Source organism: Symphodus melops, assembly GCF_947650265.1.
Source record: "Symphodus melops genome assembly, chromosome: 6".
Lineage (NCBI taxonomy): Eukaryota > Metazoa > Chordata > Actinopteri > Labriformes > Labridae > Symphodus > Symphodus melops.
This window is the reverse complement of record NC_136696.1, coordinates 27465627-27488484: the sequence shown is the minus strand read 5'-3', so window position 1 is coordinate 27488484 and position 22858 is coordinate 27465627. Positions and strand designations below refer to the sequence as shown.

At 38.6% G+C, this 22858-nt stretch overlaps 2 protein-coding genes across 3 annotated transcripts; both read right to left on the bottom strand.

Moving 5' to 3' along the window:
* Positions 1–195: 195 nt before the first annotated feature.
* Positions 196–14087, bottom strand: LOC306824900 (uncharacterized protein). 2 transcript variants are annotated; one of them, XM_079345309.1, is made up of 4 exons: positions 13667–14087; positions 3491–3928; positions 1518–2119; positions 196–365 (listed from the first exon to the last, which is right to left on the bottom strand). In XM_079345309.1, exons 2-4 carry the CDS (start codon positions 3681–3683, stop codon positions 348–350), a joined length of 813 nt encoding a protein of 270 aa, XP_079201435.1. In that variant the 5' UTR covers positions 3684–3928; positions 13667–14087; the 3' UTR covers positions 196–347. The 2 variants fall into 2 exon arrangements, with proteins under 2 accessions (XP_079201435.1, XP_079201434.1); XM_079345308.1 differs by lacking the exon at positions 196–365 and having other exon boundaries at positions 515–2119; positions 13667–14075.
* A 3562-nt stretch (positions 14088–17649) lies between these two features.
* Positions 17650–20738, bottom strand: LOC306825855 (uncharacterized protein; the record flags this gene model as incomplete). Its single annotated transcript, XM_079346809.1, has 3 exons — positions 20288–20738; positions 19488–20089; positions 17650–17838 (listed from the first exon to the last, which is right to left on the bottom strand). Exons 1-3 carry the CDS (start codon positions 20478–20480, stop codon positions 17650–17652), a joined length of 984 nt encoding a protein of 327 aa, XP_079202935.1. The 5' UTR covers positions 20481–20738.
* Positions 20739–22858: the final 2120 nt, after the last annotated feature.

The window sequence follows — 22858 nt, the reverse complement described above, 5'->3', positions numbered from 1 at the left end:
ACGATGTCTCATGTCTTTTAAAACTGATTTCCTCCGTCCTCTCTCCTCGGCTTCATTTCCTCCATGCATCTGCATGTCGGTGCAAGAAGGTGTTATGTGATGACATGTTTTGCATCTGCAAAAGAGTCTGGCTTCAACATTTTGAACCAAATGTACATGTGTGTAGAGGTCTGGTTCATATCAAAATATTGAATTTCAGTAGTTGGGTGTGGAGGTCATCAGGGCATGGATGTGGCTTAACCAAGGAGACTTTGACATGTGGCTGCAGGAGCTGGAGATAAACCTACCAGTGATCCACGGCTGCCCCTGGCTGCATGAACATCCAAAGGTTGTCTCAGAGCTCCATTTTATTTGCAAATCCTGTACTGCAGAGGAAACACATGCAAGGACAATCTTCTGTGTATCTCTTCTCTTGGAAATATTTTTTCACAAACAGAGCAGCTGAAATATTTCATAAAGCACTCTGTGAGCGGTCAGTAAATATCAAGACCAATTTACAAAACAAAACCAAAGAAATATTGCAAACAAGACTTTATTTTATGTTTGGAACAAAGTTGTTTTTTTTACATATAAAGCAAAACAAATACAACATATTTGTATATCATTTTTCAATAACTCTTTCAAAATGCAGATTTTATTTAATCATGTGACTTTGTCTGCTGAAAACGTCAAACTGAAGAAGACTTATTTTGGAGTCTGTTTCGTGTTATTTTTTTAAAAATCTGAACATCGTTAAGATGCGTCTGACCTTTTCTGATAGATTCCTACAGGAATTAATTGGCATTACAGACATTTTGAATTTTCCTTCTTTCACAAACAAGCATGTGACGTCCGGAACAATCACGCTGAGAGACTGTTTCATATAAATATGAACAACTCAATGGTCTCTCTCATGTGTGAACTGCCATGTGGTGTTTCAGAGCTTCAATTTGTGCAAATCTTTTACAACAAACTGAACAGCTAAATGGTTTCTCTTCTGAGTGAACTGCAGAGTGTCGCCTCAGATTTGCATTTCGTGGAAAGCTTTTACCACAAATTGAACAGCTAAATGGTTTCTCTCCTGAGTGAACTGCCATGTGGTACTTCAAACTTGCAATTGCTGTAAATCTTTTACCACAAACTGAACAGCTAAATGGTTTCTCTTCTGAGTGAACTGCCATGTGGGCCTTCAGATTTCCTTTTTGTGTACATCTTTTACCACAAACTGAACAGCTAAATGGTTTCTCTCCTGAGTGAACTCTCATGTGGATCTTCAGATTTCCATTAATTGCACATCTTTTACCACAAATTGAACACTTGAAGGGTTTCTCCCCTGTGTGGGTCCTCATGTGTTTAACAACTTCTGATTGGGAAGAAAACATTTTTTTACAAAGTGAACAGCTGATTTTTTTGCAATTCAAAAGTGTCACTCCTGTTTGGATTCCTTTTTGTTTTTTTGGTTTCTTTTGTCTGAAGCTTGTAGCCCATTCAGAGGAGCCGACTGATATTTTAGCTGTATTACATATCACATTACTCACAGGTACATCTTTGTTTTGCACAGGGTTTAAATCTTCCTGAGGATTCCTGGAGCCCTCCAAAGCCCACCTTGTGTCATCTGCCTTCGATTCAGAGTGTGAAGGGTTGTCAGGAGTATCTGGTTTGTCTTTGTTTGGCAGAAGTTTTAAACCTTCCTGAGGTTCATCTCTCTCCTCCCAATCACCACTGTCATCAGTATCAGATCCAGAAAAGTCTGAAGTCTTGTCAGGAGTATCTGGCTGTAAATGACTGTCTGGATTAAAGTCTCTGCCTGGTTCTGCTCCTCCGCAGTCCTCTCCGTCAGCTTCTGTTTTTATATGCTGTGTGTCTCTGCTCTCTTCACATTGGTTTTCATGAAGCTGTGAGATCTGAGGTTTCTCTTCGTCTTCTTCTTCCTTCTTCACAGGGACAAGTTGGAATGTTAACATGCTGATATCAAACTCCTCTGACCCCTGAAGCTGCTCTCCTTCCTGTCTGCCCCACAGTTCCTTCTCTTCATCTTTAATTTGTGCTGAGTTTGGTGGCTCGCTCTGATCCAGTCTAGGGCTCAGATCCTGCTGCTCAGGGGAAACCTCGTCTTGACTCACCACCAGCTGCTGCACATCTGTGAAAACAGTGAAATACATAAAGTTATAGAAACCTGAATTTACTAATCAGATGAAACCACTGATAGCACTACTTTATACAGGGTATGCACGAGATGTCTCAGTGGGCGGAGTCACAAGTGACAGAAAGCTCATAGTGGTGTCAGGAAGCAGTACATGGCTTTATGTCTTTTCTGTGATGAGGGGACCTCGGGGCTCGGCGATCCATCACTCCACATCGATGCTTTGATTGGTTGAACAAAGATTCAATAGAATCGGTGTAAACATCAATATATGACATCATCTTTAAAGATGTGCCTTTAATTTGAAATTCAAGTCAAGTGTGAACTGGAACGCCCCCTGAAGTCGTATTTACTCGTCGGAAAGTCGGAGCAACTTGGAGTAGACTGAGTTAGAATCCAACATGGCTGCTACGTGCATCAACAGCACTTTAAACTGTAACTACAGTGTTTATGAACCGCTTGTTGCTCTTTTTGTGTGACTCAATCAAACACACCGACAGTATCGTGACAGTTCTCTCTGTGGACGTGTGGTCATGGCGTTTTTGTGCACAAACTATCACATAAGCTGAGTCCCATTCCAGCAGCCGCAGCCTTCGTGGGCTGCGTTGTCAGAACGATTGCGTCACACCGGTGTGATAAGTGCTGTCCCAATTCAGCGGCTCCTTCGAATGCAGCCTTCTTTTCCCCGATTTGGAGGCTCTAACAGTTGGGTCCTTTGCAGCCTTCCCTTCCCAAGATGCATTGCTTGCAAGGGACATTCAACATTGACGTTAACAATGGCATCCTTCAGCCCGACCTGCTAATATGCTGACGATCTCCTCGCTGTGTCAGGGCCTTTAAAGTCCCTGGAAGCCTGTTATTTATGATCTTATGTACACAACATTAACTCTCTTCAAGTGTCAGAGATGACGTCTTCACCGTTTGTTGAGATTTGGTCATTTTGTAACTGCTGTCTGCGGACATGTGGAGCTGCACAACTCGAGTGGTCAGCCTGCAAATAACACTGAAAACAGCCGTAATCCGTACGCAGTCCCTGGAGGAAACAGTGACATTCACAGAGCCGTGTTTGAACCTACAACTTTTCTGACTTTGGTCAACAGGTAAAAGGCAGCCATGACACCACCCTGGCTGATTGTAGGAGACGAAAACAAACATTGGTATCTATTTGACAAGCCCCTCCCCCTCAGCTTGTTTCTTCAGGGTCAGATGGTGAAATTTTGGTTCAATATATTTTATATATTATCAACACAGTGACATTCACACAATCCTGCAACATAATTATTTCTCGCTCGTAGGGAAGTCAATCAAACAAACAGGTAATGTTCACATTTACTGGAAATAAAAAAAGCATAAAAAACCAAAACAAACCTAATCTGTGGAGGCAGACTCTAGGGTTGAAAGCAGCATCCAGCAGGTGAAGTTGTTGCTTCATTTCCCGTTTTAATCGACGGATTTCCTCCTCATATTCTTCTTTTGTTCCTTCAAACTGCTCCAGAATCTCTTCAGCAGCTGCAGACAGTCTCTGCTCGGTGAAAGCTCTCAGCAACTCAACTTCAGACATTTTAGAAAAATCGCGGCAACTTCTCTCTTCAAAACTCCGTTTATATTTCAAACTGACATTGCTGATCCGTTACCATGGTTACCTTAAACATAGATGTGTAAAAAAAAAAAGGCCCCTTTCCACATAACAGTCCGGTACGGATCAGTACAGTTTGGTTCGGTTAAGCCTGATCCTCTTTGTTTCCTCAGCCACCCACGTGTAAGCCGTATGCTATGTATGATAGCAGCTAACAGCTAACTGATAAACTCAACAAAAGGAGAAAAACGCTACTCAAAAAAAAACCCCAAGCTGGAAGACATCAAGCGGTTCATCCACTTTGTCACTAGCATGTGGATCTTTATCCCAAAACTCAATCCAGCTTTGTCTCAGTGAAGGCTGTGTGCCTCGAGGAGAAACAAACAGACGTAAATGATCACAGTCTGTGGTTTAAACACGGCGGGGTTTGGCTTATTGTTGCCAAACAGGAAGTGACGAATCTTTCAACCAATTCTTCTTCTTCTCCTTTTAGTTTAATGGCGGGTTACAAACATATCTAAAAGAGGTGTATACCGCCACCTACTGTACCGGAGTATGGAGCTTGAGTTTATACTTCTCTATTTAATATCAAGTAAATGAAATAAAATAAAATAATAATCAAAAAAACCCAACACATTAATAACTAAATAACGACCTAAATCCGATTATATATCTCTATATCTTTCAAAAATTGTATCACAGCTTTCTGTGTTTTCTTGATTCCTTCTCCTGTAGTTCCAAGTAATCCTTCAATGCTCCATTTCCTTCCTACCTCTCTTATCTTGTGATTTAGTCTGATCCTCATTCTTCTATATTTTTTGCAATGGAACAATATGTGTTCAGCGTTTTCTGTGACTCCACATTCCTCACATTCATCTGTTTCTCTTTTACCTAACAAAAACATTGTGTTATTCAACCCTGTATGGTCAAAACTCATTTTATTTACAATTGTCTCCTCTCTTCTATTTTTCTTATTTACTCCTCGTGTGTTTATAGATTTCTGTAAATTGTAATATTTCCTTCCATTTTTATTCCTGTCCCATCTGACTTGCCATTTCTTTGTTATTTCTTTTTTGATCAATGTCTTAATTTCGCCTTTACCAAAAAGTACATCTATAAATATTCAGATTTTAGAAGAAATTTTAGCTATTTTATCTGCTTTTTCATTTCCTTTAACTCCTACATGTGCAGGTACCCAACAGAATCTCACATCTATAAGAAGTTTATGTAGTCTAAACAAACTTTGATGAATTTCTAACATTAAATCTTCTCTATCCGATTTCATATTCTGGATACTATAGAGGACGGATAAAGAATCTATACAACATACTGCTCTATCTGGCCTCACCTCCTCCACCCATTGAAGTCCTATAATAATAGCCATCATTTCTGCCGTATATACTGACAACTGATCAGGTAATCTTTTACCAATATTTATTTTTATTGATGGTAAGCTTATTCCTATACCTACCCTATCCTCTTCGTTTTTAGATCCGTCTGTATATATATATCTATATAATTGTAATATTTATGTTTAATATACTGACTTACCAATATTCTTTTCTCATTGTCTCCCCATTTTCTTTTTAGGTCCATCAAACTCAAATCTACCTCAGTAGCCGGAAACATCCAAATAGGAATATTACTGATAGGAGTAGGAGATGTAATGCATATATTTTCAATCTTATATTCCTTTACTTTTGCTTTTATTTCCCAACCAAATCCATTACCGTTAAAAGAATGATATTCCCAACAATCTTTTATTACACTTTTAGCAGGATTTGAACTATCACTACCATGTAATCGACTCCAATATGATAGCATGAGTTTATCACTTCTTAGGTCTGAGGGGGCTTCTCCTAACTCCACCTGTAATGCCTGAATTGGGGTTGATCTCATTGCACCAGCACATATCCTCAGTGCTTTGTTAATAACTCTATCTATTTTTAATAAATGAGTTTTGGCTGCTGCTCTGTACACAAAGCACCCATAGTCTATAGTTGACCTCATCAAAGCCCTATATATGTACATGAGCGATCTTTTATCAGCTCCCCACTCTTGTCCAGCTATTGCTCTCATTAAATTTATAATTTTCTTACATGTAGATTCTACTTTTTCCACATGAATTTTCCATGTACCCTTTTGATCGAGCCACATACCTAAATATTTAAACTGATCTACTCTTTCCATATCCTGTCCATATAGTTTAAATGTATTTTTGTCTATCCCTTTTTTTCTGGTAAATAACATACGACAGGATTTACTTGCTGAAAGCTTAAAGCCCCATTTATAAGACCATTGTTCAACTTTTCTTATTGATTCTTCAATTTTATCTGTCACATTTTTAGGATCTCGTCCTCTGACCCAAATGGCTCCATCATCCACATATAGCGCTGATCCAACTCTTCTATCTAGATTTGAAAAGATATCATTAATCAAAACATTAAATAGTACAGGACTAATAACACTACCTTGTGGAATTCCATTTAAAATGTCATATTCTTCAGATACTTCTGAGCCTATTTTTACTTTAAATCTTCTATCTGAAAGAAAGTCTAATACCCAGTTATAAAACCTGCCTCTAATTCCTATTTTGTTCAATTTAATTAATAGTCCTTCCCTCCACATAGAGTCATAAGCTTTTTCAATATCAAAAAATACTATATTCATCATTTCTTTCATTTTAAATGCTTTCTCTATCTCATTGTTTACTTTTACGATAGCATCCATAGTTGATCGTCCTTTCCTAAAACCACTTTGATAAGATGCATATAATCCTCTTTGTTCTAGGAAGAAGTTCAGCCTTCTGACTAATATCTTTTCCATCCATTTACATAGATGGGATGTTAAGGCTATGGGTCTGTAATTGATAGATAGATAGATAGATAGATAGATAGATACTTTATTGATCCCGAGGGAAATTCAAGGCATCCAGTAGCAGTATACAGACAGGCAGGACACAAGACATTAGTTACGATACACACCCGCTGTCCCCCCTCCCCTCTGTATACAAATCCCCCAAACAAGATTTAGCAGCCCCTATGTGACTAAGAGTAAACATAATTATATGTTAAACCTGTGCAGTTTAGCATTAGCAGTTAGACTTAAAACTAATATAGCATAAATTAATAATTACCCGAATTATTAGGATCTTTCCCAGGTTTATTAATTGGCAATATTAATGCACTCTTCCAATTTTTTGGTAATTTTCCTTCATTCCAAATCTTATTGAAGACATCCAATGTTCTCTCATACATTTTCCCAGGAAGTTTTTGAAACATTACATAACTTAATTGATCTTCCTCTGTTGCAGATTTCTTAATTCTATTTAAAACTGTTATCAATTCATTCATGTTGATGTCATCATCTAAAGAACTTTCCTCACGGTCTTTTTTATTATTCACATCCTTATTTTCGTCTAGAATTGTGGCTTTATTTTTCCTGTGATCATCATCTAAATGTTGACCACTATGTACACTGGCAAACTTCTTTCCCAACATATTTGCCTTATCTTTATCTGTTATTGCCAGTGTTCCATCTTCTTCTAATACCGGTACTTTAGTATACATTTTCTTTCCACTCATTTTCTTCAACATTGTCAGAACCTCTCCTATTTTAACTTCCCTCCCAATAGTAGAACAGTAACTCCTCCATGCATTCCTTTTACTGTTCTTAATTATTCTGTGAGCTTGAGCTTTTTTCCTTTTATCATTAATTAAGTTCTCTGAATTCAAATTATTTCTTAATAATCTCAATGAACTATTTCTTTCCTTGATCGCTTCCGTACATTTATTATTCCACAATGGGACCATTTTCTTTTTACCCCCTACTGATTTGAAAGGAATACTTTTTTCTGCTGCTTTCAATATGACTTTTGATACTATATATATATATATATATATATATATATATATATATATATATATATATATATATATATATATATATATATATAGATACTTCATCTGTACATTCCTCAATGTTACCCTCCATTGAAATTGAATCTGCAAATTTACAGCATAATTCTTTAAAGTTTTTCCAATCTGCTTTTTCAAAACACCATTTCTTATGACTAGAATTTTCTGTGAAATCTATTTCAACATTTATAGCGCACAATATTGGAAAATGATCACTTCCTATGTTTGTATTATTTTCTATATTCCACTCACAAGAGTGTGCAAAGTTATTGGAAACTAAAGTGAGATCAATACAAGATACTGAGTTAGATCGTATATCAATTCTTGTACCATTTCCATTATTTAGACAAACTAACTGCCTAACATCCATCAATTCTTCCACTACTCTGCCATTACTGTCTGTATGCTTACTTCCCCAGAGATTATTATGTGTATTGAAGTCTACGAGAAGGGGGCGTGTCTGTCAGTGAAAAGACTTCCGTGAAGTCAGCTCGATCGTCCCAAAGCTCTTATAGCGAACGGAGGAGAGAGGATCGAGGAGAGAGGAGGCTGATCCGAGGAGCGATGACCGAGGAGACACGAGGGGTCTTTTTCAAACCGTCCACTACCCCTCCGTTTGCGCGTCCACGCGGAGGGTCCGCCATATTAAGTCCGTCTCAAACCACTTAGCGGGGAGTGGTAGTGGGCCATAAAACCCTCCTCCAGCGAGTCTGCACCGATGCCCACTCGATGATCACGTGTAACGCCTATTGCGTCCGGTAGTCACGGAAGGAGTGACCTGTACTAAAGTAAATGTGTAAGTGTTTGAACAAACCAAAACACTGCTCCAACTAAGATGGACATTTAATATGATCATACAGACGTGAACAACTTCACCTGTTTATTGTTTTAAAGGATCAAATAAAAGCCTCCTCTTCTTTTCTTCCTTCTGTTCACCTCTTTATTTCACTGTGTTTCATATTTAAAGGGACTGTTGCAAAAACTAAAGAATATTAAATCATGTTGCAGACAACCTCTCACTCTTATTTATTTATCATTGTTCTATTTTTGATTTCTTTGTAAAACTTAATTTCGGCTACAACAAAAAAATAAAGGTCTTGCAGCTGTGATGTTCATTTATAGTCTCCTTGTCTGCTTTCATTGAAGACAACCTGTTCTTTGATATTATAATAAATTAACTAAACATTAAATTATAAATTACGATAAAGAATGTGGGCTCCATCTGATCGTTTTGCTGTAAGTCTACACTAATATAAATTTACTAGAGAAAAATAATCTACATAAAGACTTTTACAGAATGTATTACGTACATTAATAATAAGCCGTTCCCACAGGATGCCGCTGAGTAACCATGGTAACACACACTTCCTGTTTCCACCTGAGAGAGTGAAGTTTGTCCCAAAGCCTGCTGCTGTATTTCTACCCTCCACCTGGATGGAGGGGACTTCATTCAGCTGCGAGTGTGACTTCTGACAGAGTGCACTCCGTCACGGAGGGGGAGTGTGTAGGGGTTGGTTTGAAAAAGGCCCGAGAGCTGACTTCACGGAAGTCTTTTCACTGACAGACACGCCCCCTTCTCGTATATCACTCACTGATTGGACGCTGCACAGGATCAGACTTAAGTGAAACTTCTCAACATGAGCAGAGTTTAATACGGGAGAAAAGACGGACATTAAAAAGACGCTAAACGGAGCGTGGGACATTTAAACAGATGATGAACATCAGTGAGTTTGTAAAGAGTCGCTCTGTGATGAGCTGGGATTAAAAAGAGTCTGATGAAGAGGAGTCCGTTTTATATTCTCACTTATTTATCTTCTGAACGTTTCATCACTTAGATTCTAATCAATCATTTTCAGTATCCTGACACATAAATATCCGTTTATAAAATAAATAGTTTGTTGTCTAAAAACAGGCTAGGTTCAGTCCAAACTGATTAATAATAATCAATAATTAAAGACAATTCAAAATGAAATCTTTGAGTCAGTAGAAACTGTCCTTTTGATTATGAGTAGACTGCAGGTTGTTCTTCAGGTGTTTTTTTTTATCAGGTAAAGACACTAAACACTGTAACTGTGTTTGATTAGAAATAATACAGTGTGTGTGTTTGATGAGAAATAATACAGTGTGTGTGTGTGTGGACATAAACAGCTGTTCGGATGATTGACAGCTGAACGTGATCAGCTGATGTCGCGTCGTGTGACGCTGTCGAGGAAAGGACTTCTCATGTCTGTTAAAATTGATTTCCTCTGTCCTCTCTCCTCGGCTTCGTTTCCTCCGTGCATCTCTGGTGGGCGGGACTAAGACGCAAGTGGAGGAGACAACTTGGATTACACTCGATGCAATAAGGGAACCGGAACGTCCCTTATGGTGCGATGACCTGAGGGGCCTAGTTGTAAAAGTTCTGTGATGTAAACTGGAGTGAAGCCATGAAGGGCTTTAAACACAAGCAAGATATTTACGCATCTATTCTGAAGTGGGAGCCGGTGCAAGAAGGTCAGAAGAGGTGTTGTGTGGTGACATGTTTTGCATCTGCAAAAGAGTCTGGCTTCAGCATTTTGAACCAAATGTACATGTGTGTAGAGGTCTGGTTCATATCAAAATATTGAATTTCAGTAGTTGGGTGTGGAGGTCATCAGGGCATGGATGTGGCTTAACCAAGGAGACTTTGACATGTGGCTGCAGGAGCTGGGGATAAACCTACCAGTGATCCACGGCTGCATGAACATCCAAGGGTTGTCTCAGAGCTCCATTTTGTTTGCAAATCCTGTACTGCAGAGGGAACACATGTAAGGACTATCTTCTGTGCATCTCCTCTCTTGGAAATATTTATTCACAAACAGAGCAGCTAAAATATTTCATAAAGCACTCTGTGAGCGGGTCAGTAAATATCAAGACCAATTTACAAAACAACGAAAGAAATAAAAAACTTTATTTTATGTTTGGAACAAAGTTTTTTTTTTTTTTTACGTACAAAGCAAAACAAATACAACATATTTGTACATCATTTTTCAATAACCGTTTCAGAATGCAGAATTTATTTAATCATGTGACGTTGTCTGCAAAAAACATCAAACTAAAGACGTATTTGAGTTTGTTAAGGGGTTTTTTAATCTGAACATCGTTAAGATGTGTCTGACCTTTTCTGATAGATTCCTACAGGAATTAATTGGCATTACAGACATTTTGAATTTTCCTTCTTTCACAAACAAGCATGTGACGTTTGGAACAATCACGTTGAGAGACCGTTTTTCTAAAAATATGAACAACTCAATGGTCTCTCTCATGAGTGAACTGCCAGATGGCGTTTCAGAGTTTCAATGAGTGCAAATCTTTTACCACAAACTGAACAGCTATATGGTTTCTCTCCTGAGTGAACTGCCGAGTGTCGCCTCAGATTTGCATTCAGTGTAAATCTTTTACCACAAACTGAACAGCTAAATGGTTTCTCTGCTGCGTGAACTGGTGAGTGTCGCCTCAGATTTTCTTTTAGTGTAAAGCTTTTACCACAAACTGAACAGCTAAATGTTTTCTCTTCTGAGTGGACTGCCGAGTGTCGCCTCAGATGTCCATTTTGTGTAAATGTTTTACCACAAACTGAACAGCTAAATGGTTTCTCTTCTGAGTGAACTGCCGAGTGTCGCCTCAGATGTCCATTTTGTTTAAATCTTTTACCACAAACTGAACAGCTAAATGGTTTCTCTACTGAGTGGACTGCAGAGTGTCGCCTCAGATGTCCATTTTGTTTAAATCTTTTACCACAAACTGAACAGCTAAATGGTTTCTCTCCTGAGTGAACAGCCAAGTGTTCCCTCAAATGTCCATTTTGTTTAAATCTTTTACCAGAAAATGAACAGCTAAATGGTTTCTCTCCTGAGTGAACAGCCAAGTGTTCCCTCAAATGTCCATTTTGTTTAAATCTTTTACCAGAAAATGAACAGCTAAAGGGGTTCTCTACTGAGTGAACTGCAGAGTGTCGCCTCAGATGTCCATTTCGTGTAAATCTTTTACCACAAACTGAACAGCTAAACGGTTTCTCTCCTGAGTGAACTGCAGAGTGTCGCCTCAGATTTCCATTTAGTGTAAATCCTTTACCACAAACTGAACAGCTAAATGGTTTCTCTACTGAGTGGACTGCAGAGTGTCGCCTCAGATGTCCATTTTGTTTAAATCTTTTACCACAAACTGAACAGCTAAATGGTTTCTCTCCTGAGTGAACAGCCAAGTGTTCCCTCAAATGTCCATTTTGTTTAAATCTTTTACCAGAAAATGAACAGCTAAAGGGGTTCTCTACTGAGTGAACTGCAGAGTGTCGCCTCAGATGTCCATTTCGTGTAAATCTTTTACCACAAACTGAACAGCTAAACGGTTTCTCTCCTGAGTGAACTGCAGAGTGTCGCCTCAGATTTCCATTTAGTGTAAATCCTTTACCACAAACTGAACAGCTAAATGGTTTCTCTCCTGAGTGAACTGCCAAGTGTTGCCTCAGCCCTTCATTTAGTGTAAACCCTTTACCACAAACTGAACAGCTAAACGGTTTCTCTCCTGAGTGAACTGCCATGTGGGTCTTCAGATTTCCATTTTCTGTAAATCTTTTACCACAAACTGAACAATTGAAGGGTTTCTCCCCTGTATGGGTCCTCATGTGTTTAACAACAGCTTTTTGGGAAGAAAACATTTTTTTACAAAGTGAACAGCTGTTTTTTTTGCAAATCAAAAGTGTCACTCCTGTTTGGATTCCTTTTTGTTTTTTTGATTTCTTTTGTCCGAAGCTTGTAGCACATTCAGAGGAGCTGACTGATATTTTAGCTGTATTACATACCACATTACTCACAGGTACATCTTTGTTTTGCACAGGGTTTAAATCTTCCTGAGGATTCCTGGAGCCCTCCAAAGCCCACCTTGTGTCATCTGCCTTCGATTCAGAGTGTGAAGGGTTGTCAGGAGTATCTGGTTTGTCTTTGTTTGGCAGAAGTTTTAAACCTTCCTGAGGTTCATCTCTCTCCTCCCAATCACCACTGTCATCAGTATCAGATCCAGAAAAGTCTGAAGTCTTGTCAGGAGTATCTGGCTGTAAATGACTGTCTGGATTAAAGTCTCTGCCTGGTTCTGCTCCTCCACAGTCCTCTCCGTCAGCTTCTGTTTTTATATGCTGTGTGTCTCTGCTCTCTTCACTTTGGTTTTCATGAAGCTGTGAAGACTGAGGTTTCTCTTCGTCTTCTTCCTTCTTCACGGGGACAAGTTGGAATGTTAACATGCTGATATCAAACTCCTCTGGCCCTTGAAGCTGCTCTCCTTCCTGTCTGCCCCACAGTTCCTTCTCTTCATCTTTAATTTGTGCTGAGTTTGGTGGCTCGCTCTGATCCAGTCTAGGGCTCAGATCCTGCTGCTCAGGTGAAACCTCGTCTTGACTCACCACCAGCTGCTGCACATCTGTGAAAACAGTGAAATACATAAAGTTATAAAAACCAGAATTTAATAATCAGATGAAACCACTGATAGCACTACTTTATACAGGGTATGCACGAGATGTTTCAGTGGGCGGAGTCACGAGTGAGAGAATCAAAATCAAACAAACAGGTAATGTTCACATTTGAGTGGAAATAAAAAAGCATAAAAAACCAAAACAAACCTAATCTGTGGAGGCAGACTCTAGGGTTGAAAGCAGCATCCAGCAGGTGGCGTTGTTGCTTCATTTCCCGTTTTAATCGACGGATTTCCTCCTCATATTCTGCTTTTGTTCCTTCAAACTGCTCCAGAATCTCTTCAGCAGCTGCAGACAGTCTCTGCTCGGTGGAAGCTCTCAGCAACTCAACTTCAGACATTTTAGAAAAATCGCGGCAACTTCTCTCTTCAAAACTCCGTTTATATTTCAAACTGGCATTGCTGAGCCGTTGCCATGGTTACCTTAAACATAGATGTGTAAAAAAAAAGTCCCCTTTTCACATAGCAGTCTGGTACGGATCAGTACAGTTTGGTTCGGTTAAGCCTGATCCTGTTTGTTTCCTCAGCCACCCACGTGTAAGCCGTATGGTATGTATGATAGCAGCTAACCGCTAACTGCTAACCGCTATCAGCTAACAGCTAACTAATAAACTCAACAAAAGGAGAAAAACGCTACTCAAAAAAAAACCCAAGCTGGAAGACATCAAGCGGTTCATCCACTTTGTCACTAGCATGTGGATCTTTATCCCAAAACTCAATCCAGCTTTGTCTCAGTGAAGGCTGTGTGCCTCGAGGAGAAACAAACAGACGTAAACGATCACAGTCTGTGGTTTAAACATGGCGGGGTTTGGCTTATTGTTGTCAAACAGGAAGTGACGAATCTTTCAACCAATTCTTCTTCTTCTTCTTTTAGTTTAATGGCGGGTTACAAACATATCTAAAAGAGGTGTATACCGCCACCTACTGTACCGGAGTATGGAGCTTGAGTTTATACTTCTCTATTTAATATCAAGTAAATGAAATAAAATAAAATAATAATCAAAAAAACCCAACACATTAATAACTAAATAACGACCTAAATCCGATTATATATCTCTATATCTTTCAGAAATTGTATCACAGCTTTCTGTGTTTTCTTGATTCCTTCTCCTGTAGTTCCAAGTAATCCTTCAATGCTCCATTTCCTTCCTACCTCTCTTATCTTGTGATTTAGTCTGATCCTCATTCTTCTATATTTTTTGCAATGGAACAATATGTGTTCAGCGTTTTCTGTGACTCCACATTCCTCACATTCATCTGTTTCTCTTTTACCTAACAAAAACATTGTGTTATTCAACCCTGTATGGTCAAATCTCATTTTAGTTCAAATTGTCTCCTCCCTTCTATTTTTCCTATTTACTCCTCGTGTGTTTATAGATTTCTGTAAATTGTAATATTTCCTCCCATTTTTATTCCTGTCCCATCTGACTTGCCATTTCTTTGTTATTTTTTTTTTGATCAATGTCTTAATTTCGCCTTTACCAAAAGGTACATCTATAAATATTCAGATTTTAGAAGAAATTTTAGCTATTTTTTCTGCTTTTTCATTTCCTTTAACTCCTACATGTGCAGGTACCCAACCGAATCTCACATCTATAAGAAGTTTATGTAGTCTAAACAAACTTTGATGAATTTCTAACATAAAATCTTCTCTATCCGATATCTTGTGACTAGAATGACCATTTTATGACCAACTTATGACCATTTCTTATGACTAGAATTTTCTGTGAAATGTATTTCAACATTTATAGCGCACAATATTGGAAAATGATCACTTCCTATGTTTGTATTATTTTCTATATTCCACTCACAAGAGTGTGCAAAGTTATTAGAAACTAAAGTGAGATCAATACAAGATACTGAGTTAGATCGTATATCAATTCTTGTACCATTTCCATTATTTAGACAAACTAACTGCCTAACATCCATCAATTCTTCCACTACTCTGCCATTACTGTCTGTATGCTTACTTCCCCAGAGATTATTATGTGCATTGAAGTCTCCACACCATATTTCTCTCCCTTTTCCTCGTCTCATTATGTCTTCTAATATTTTCAGATTTAATAATTTACAAGGATTGTACATGTTAATTATTGTTATATTTCCATCTGATTTACATATTTCAATGATCACACATTCTATATCGGATGAGGTTGATATTCTTCTGAATGGTATTCCATCTTTTACAAATGTTGCACAACCCCCTCCCTGATTTCCATCTCGATCAAACCTAACAGACTCATATCCAGGTAAAATGAAATCAAGGTGAGGCCTAAGCCAGGTTTCTTGAATGCAAACAACATCAGGTCTCATTTCAGATTCTGTTACAAACCTTTTAAATTCTTGTCCATTTGCAATCAAGCTCCTAGCATCCCATTGTAAAATCAGGAACACCGTCACTAGATTAAGTGGTATTCTGAGAACCCTCCTCATTTGCACCCCTCAACATACGATGCATGTCTTCAGCTTTTAAATCTTTGATATCTAGAAACTCCTCTGCAGCTTCTACTACTGTCTTAATTCAATCACTCTTTCTTTCTTGTCGTGTTGCAACATTAATTATGTTTCATATAAAAGCTACAAAACTTTCCTTCTCCACTATCAAGGTGTTCTCCTTAACTTTGCACTTATGATTGCGTTGCTGCTGTACTGTAGTCAATCTTCCAGGGGGAGTAGATTCTGTACCTGCCCGCTGGGGACCTGCATTCCTCACATTTCCATCTGTGTTTGTATGAAACTCATTTAGACTATTCTGTCTGTTTTCATGAATACTTACACTTCTTAATGCCTCAGCATATGTCACCTTGTTCAAAGTTTTGTACCTCTGTACTTCTTTAGCTTGAGTTTGGACCACACATCCAGCATATGCAGCACTATGCTCACCTCCACAGTTACAGCATTTTAACTTAGCATCCTTTTTACATTTACCATAATCATGTTCTTCTCCACATTTTGCACATCTCTGTTTCCATTTGCATAGTTGAGCTATGTGCCCTATTCTCTGGCATTTGAAACACCTTAGAGGTTGTGGAATATATTCCCTCACTTTATAGTTGAACCATCCTATATTGACTTCCAAAGGCATTGTCTTTTCAAAAACAAGCAGCACAGACAAACTATCATTCTTGACACCACCTTTATTTGTTTGGAGTCTTTGAGCTTCGAGTCCTTTACTGCCTTGCAACTCTTTCTTCACTTCTTCCATTGTCATCTCTAAAGGTACATTTGATACCACTCCTCTTGTTTTCTCAACCATTCCTGGTGAAAGTACTTTAATCTGACCTCCATCAAGATGATTCATTTTCATGATCTTCTCTTGTTGTTTCTTGTTCACTGCTGATATGAGAATTCTTCTGTTACCCAACAGTTTAGCATACTTGATCTTCCCTATTTCTTTCTCTATAGCTTTCGTCACCTTGACTGGATGAAAATGTCCCTTATCATTACTGAATGTAATGATAACTTTCAAATCCTCCTGCTTGTCACTTTGGGGTTTATTGTTCCCATTAGTTCTAGCTTTCAGTTTTTTTTAAACTTGTGTTGATGAGCCTTCTTCTCCACTACTTGCTACAGACCAGGATTTTTTCCTTGTAGCTTTCCGTTGACTAATCTCAATTTCTGAAGTCCATCCATCACCATCACCATCCGAAGTGTCACCCATAGCTACACTCACGGTACAGTTTGTTTGTAACCCGCTTTGTCCAAGTTTTCCTAACTGCTGCCAACGACGCTCCGTGCTTCCGCTCCACTGCTCAATCCACCGACACTGCCACCTATCTGCTCGGATGACTTCCACCGAGTGTCCTAAGAGTTGTCTCCTCCACTTGCGTCTTAGTCCCGCCCACCAGAGATGCACGGAGGAAACGAAGCCGAGGAGAGAGAACCGAGGAAATCAGCTTTAACACACATGAGACGTCATTTCCTCGACAGCGTCACATGACGCGACATCAGCTGATCACGTTCAGCTGTCAATCAGCCGAACAGCTGTTTATGTCCACACAGACACGCACTGTATTATTTCTCATCAAACACACGCACTGTATTATTTCTCATCAAACACACACAGTTACAGTGTTTAGTGTCTTTATCTGATAAAAAAAAACACCTGAAGAACAACCTGCAGTCTGTTTCAAACCAAAAGGACAGTTTCTACTGACTAAAAGATTTCATTTTGAATTGTCTATAATTATTGATTATTATTAAACAGTTTGGACTGAACCTAGCCTGTATTTAGACACCGAACTCTGTATTTTATAAACAGATATTTATGTGTCAGGATACTGAAAATGATTGATTAGAATCTAAATGATGAAACGTTCAGAAGATAAATAATTCTCCCGTATTAAACTCTGCTCATGTTGAGAAGTTTCACTGAAGTCTGATCCTGTAGAGCGTCCAATCAATGAGTGATATATGAGAAGGGGGCGTGTCTGTCAGTGAAAAGACTTCCGTGAAGTCAGCTCTCGTGTCTCCTCGGTCATCGCTCCTCGGATCAGCCTCCTCTCTCCTCGATCCTCTCTCCTCCGTTCGCTATAAGAGCTTTGGGACGATCGTCAACATGGCGGCTTTGGAACTACTTCCGGTTCGGCCGAGGACTGAGGAGACTGCAAATAAGGGACTTGGGATCCACCCTTTGACATGTGGCTGCAGGAGCTGGGGATAAACCTACCAGTGATCCACGGCTGCCCCTGGCTGCATGAACATCCAAGGGTTGTCACAGAGCTCCATTTTATTTGCAAATCCTGTACTGCAGAGGAAACACATGTAAGGACTATCTTCTGTGTATCTCTTCTCTTGGAAATGTTTTTTCACAAACAGAGCAGCTGAAATATTTCATAAAGCACTCTGTGAGTCAGTAAATATCAAGACCAATATACAAAACACAACCAAAGAAATAAAAGACTTTATTTTATGTTTGGAACAAAGTCTTTTTTTTTTTTTTTTACATATAAAGCAAAACACAACCAAAGAAATATTGCAAACAAGACTTTATTTTATGTTTGGAACAAAGCTGTTTTTTTTAACAGATAAAGCAAAACAAATACAACGTATTTGTACATCATTTTTCAATAACTGTTTCAGAATGCAGAATTTATTTAATCATCATCAGACGTTGTCTGCTGGAAACATCAAAATTAAGTCTTATTTTGGAGTCTGTTTCGTGTTTTTTTTTTATCTGACCATCGTTAAGATGTGTCTGACCTTTTCTGATAGATTCCTACAGAAATTAATTGGCATTACAGACATTTTGAATTTTCTTCTTTCAAAAACAAGCATGTGACGTTTGGAACAATCACGTTGAGAGACCGTTTTTATAAAAATATGAACAACTCAATGGTCTCTCTCATGAGTGAACTGCCAGATGGCGTTTCAGAGTTTCAATGAGTGCAAATCTTTTACCACAAACTGAACAGCTATATGGTTTCTCTCCTGAGTGAACTGCCGAGTGTCGCCTCAGATTTGCATTCAGTGTAAATCTTTTACCACAAACTGAACAGCTAAATGGTTTCTCTGCTGCGTGAACTGGTGAGTGTCGCCTCAGATGTTCTTTTAGTGTAAAGCTTTTACCACAAACTGAACAGCTAAATGGTTTCTCTTCTGAGTGAACTGCCGAGTGTCGCCTCAGATGTCCATTTTGTGTAAATCTTTTACCACAAACTGAACAGCTAAATGGTTTCTCTACTGAGTGAACTACAGAGTGTCGCCTCAGATGTCCATTTTGTTTAAATGTTTTACCACAAACTGAACAGCTAAATGGTTTCTCTCCTGAGTGAACAGCCAAGTGTTCCCTCAAATGTCCATTTTGTTTAAATCTTTTACCAGAAAATGAACAGCTAAAGGGTTTCTCTACTGAGTGAACTGCAGAGTGTCGCCTCAGATGTCCATTTTGTTTAAATCTTTTACCACAAACTGAACAGCTAAATGGTTTCTCTACTGAGTGAACTGCCGAGTGTCGCCTCAGATTTTCTTTTAGTGTAAATCCTTTACCACAAACTGAACAACTAAATGGTTTCTCTCCTGAGTGAACTGCAGAGTGTCGCCTCAGATGTCCATTTCGTGTAAATCTTTTACCACAAACTGAACAGCTAAACGGTTTCTCTCCTGAGTGAACTGCCATGTGGGTCTTCAGATTTCCATTTTGTGTAAATCTTTTACCACAAACTGAACAATTGAAGGGTTTCTCCCCTGTATGGGTCCTCATGTGTTTAACAACTTCTGATTGGGAAGAAAACATTTTTTTACAAAGTGAACAGCTGATTTTTTTGCAATTCAAAAGTGTCACTCCTGTTTGGATTCCTTTTTGTTTTTTTGGTTTCTTTTGTCCGAAGCTTGTAGCACATTCAGAGGAGCCGACTGATATTTTAGCTGTATTACATATCACATTACTCACAGGTACATCTTTGTTTTGCACAGGGTTTAAATCTTCCTGAGGATTCCTGGAGCCCTCCAAAGCCCACCTTGTGTCATCTGTCTTTGATTCATAGAGTGAAGGGTTGTCAGGAGTATCTGCTATGTCTTTGTTTGGCAGAAGTTTTAAACCTTCCTGAGGTTCATCTCTCTCCTCCCAATCACCACTGTCATCAGTATCAGAACCAGAAAAGTCTGAAGTCTTGTCAGGAGTATCTGGCTGTAAATGACTGTCTGGATTAAAGTCTCTGCCTGGTTCTGCTCCTCCACAGTCCTCTCCGTCAGCTTCTGTTTTTATATGCTGTGTGTCTCTGCTCTCTTCACTTTGGTTTTCATGAAGCTGTGAAGACTGAGGTTTCTCTTCGTCTTCTTCTTCCGTCTTCACGGGGACAAGTTGGAATGTTAACATGCTGATATCAAACTCCTCTGGCCCTTGAAGCTGCTCTCCTTCCTGTCTGCCCCACAGTTCCTTCTCTTCATCTTTAATTTGTGCTGAGTTTGGTGGCTCGCTCTGGTCCAGTCTAGGGCTCAGATCCTGCTGCTCAGGTGAAACCTCGTCTTGACTCACCACCAGCTGCTGCACATCTGTGAAAACAGTGAAATACATAAAGTTATAAAAACCTGAATTTACTAATCAGATGAAACCACTGATAGGACTACTTTATACAGGGTATGCACGAGATGTCTCAGTGGGCGGAGTCACGAGTGAGAGAATCAAAATCAAACAAACAGGTAATGTTCACATTTGAGTGGAAATAAAAAAGCATAAAAAACAAAACAAACCTAATCTGTGGAGGCAGACTCTAGGGTTGAAAGCAGAATCCAGCAGGTGGCGTTGTTGCTTCATTTCCCGTTTTAATCGACGGATTTCCTCCTCATATTCTGCTTTTGTTCTTTCAAACTGCTCCAGAACCTCTTCAGCAGCTGCAGGCAGTCTCTGCTCGGTGAAAGCTCTCAGCAACTCAACTCCAGACATTTTAGAAAAATTGCGGCAACTTCTCCCCCCAAAACTCCGTTCATATTTCAAACTGACATTGTTGAGCCGTTACCATGGTTACCTTAAACATAGATGTGTAAAAAAAGTCCCCTTTTCACATAGCAGTCCGGTACGGATCAGTACAGTTTGGTTCGGTTAAGCCTGATCCTGTTTGTTTCCTCAGCCACCCACGTGTAAGCCGTATGCTATGTATGATAGCAGCTAACTGCTAACTGATAAACTCAACAAAAGGAGAAAAACGCTACTCAAAAAAAAAACCCAAGCTGGAAGACATCAAGCGGTTCATCCACTTTGTCACTAGCATGTGGATCTTTATCCCAAAACTCAATCCAGCTTTGTTTCAGTGAAGGCTGTGTGCCTCGAGGAGAAACAAACAGACGTGAATGATCACAGTCTGTGGTTTAAACACGGCGGGGTTTGGCTTATTGTTGTCAAACAGGAAGTGACGAATCTTTCAACCAATTCTTCTTCTTCTTCTTCTTCTTTTAGTTTACTGGCGGGTTACAAACATATCTAAAAGAGGTGTATACCGCCACCTACTGTACTGGAGTATGGAGCTTGAGTTTATACTTCTCTATTTAATATCAAGTAAATGAAATAAAATAAAATAATAATAAAAAAACCCAACACATTAATAACTAAATAACGACCTAAATCCAACTATATATCTCTTTATCTTTCAAAAATTGTATCACAGCTTTCTGTGTTTTCTTGATTCCTTCTCCTGTAGTTCCAAGTAATCCTTCAATACTCCATTTCCTTCCTACCTCTCTTATCTGATTTAGTCTGATCCTCATTCTTCTATATTTTTTGCAATGGAACAATATGTGTTCAACATGTGACTCCACATTCCTCACATTCATCTGTTTCTCTTTTACCTAACAAAAACATTGTGTTATTCAACCCTGTATGGTCAAATCTCATTTTATTTACAATTGTCTCCTTTCTTCTATTTTTCCTATTTACTCCTCGTGTATTTATAGATTTCTGTAAATTGTAACATTTCCTCCCATTTTTATTCCTGTCCCACCTGACTTGCCATTTCTTTGTTATTTTTTTTTTGATCAATGTCTTAATTTCGCCTTTACCAAAAGGTACATCTATAAATATTCAGATTTTAGAAGAAATTTTAGCTATTTTATCTGCTTTTTCATTTCCTTTAACTCCTACATGTGCAGGTACCCAACAGAATCTCACATCTATAAGAAGTTTATGTAGTCTAAACAAACTTTGATGAATTTCTAACATAAAATCTTCTCTATCCGATTTCTTGTGACTAGAAGGACCATTTTATGACCAACTTATGACCATTTCTTATGACTAGAATTTTCTGTGAAATGTATTTCAACATTTATAGCGCACAATATTGGAAAATGATCACTTCCTATGTTTGTATTATTTTCTATATTCCACTCACAAGAGTGTGCAAAGTTATTGGAAACTAAAGTGAGATCAATACAAGATACTGAGTTAGATCGTATATCAATTCTTGTACCATTTCCATTATTTAGACAAACTAACTGCCTAACATCCATCAATTCTTCCACTACTCTGCCATTACTGTCTGTATGCTTACTTCCCCAGAGATTATTATGTGCATTGAAGTCTCCACACCATATTTCTCTCCCATTTCCTCGTCTCATTATGTCTTCTAATATTCTCAGATTTAATAATTTACAAGGATTGTACATGTTAATTATTGTTATATTTCCATCTGATTTACATATTTCAATGATCACACATTCTATATCGGTTGAGGTTGATATTCTTCTGAATGGTATTCCATCTTTTACAAATGTTGCACAACCCCCTCCCTGATTTCCATCTCGATCAAACCTAACAGACTCATATCCAGGTAAAATGAAATCAAGGTGAGGCCTAAGCCAGGTTTCTTGAATGCAAACAACATCAGGTCTCATTTCAGATTCTGTTACAAACCTTTTAAATTCTTGTCCATTTGCAATCAAGCTCCTAGCATCCCATTGTAAAATCAGGAACACCGTCACTAGATTAAGTGGTATTCTGAGAACCCTCCTCATTTGCACCCCTCAACATACGATGCATGTCTTCAGCTTTTAAATCTTTGATATCTAGAAACTCCTCTGCAGCTTCCACTACTGTCTTAATTCAATCACTCTTTCTTTCTTGTCGTGTTGCAACATTAATTATGTTTCATATAAAAGCTACAAAACTTTCTTTCTCCACTATCAAGGTGTTCTCCTTAACTTTGCACTTATGATTGCGTTGCTGCTGTACTGTAGTCAATCTTCCAGGGGGAGTAGATTCTGTACCTGCCCGCTGGGGACCTGCATTCCTCACATTTCCATCTGTGTTTGTATGAAACTCATTTAGACTAT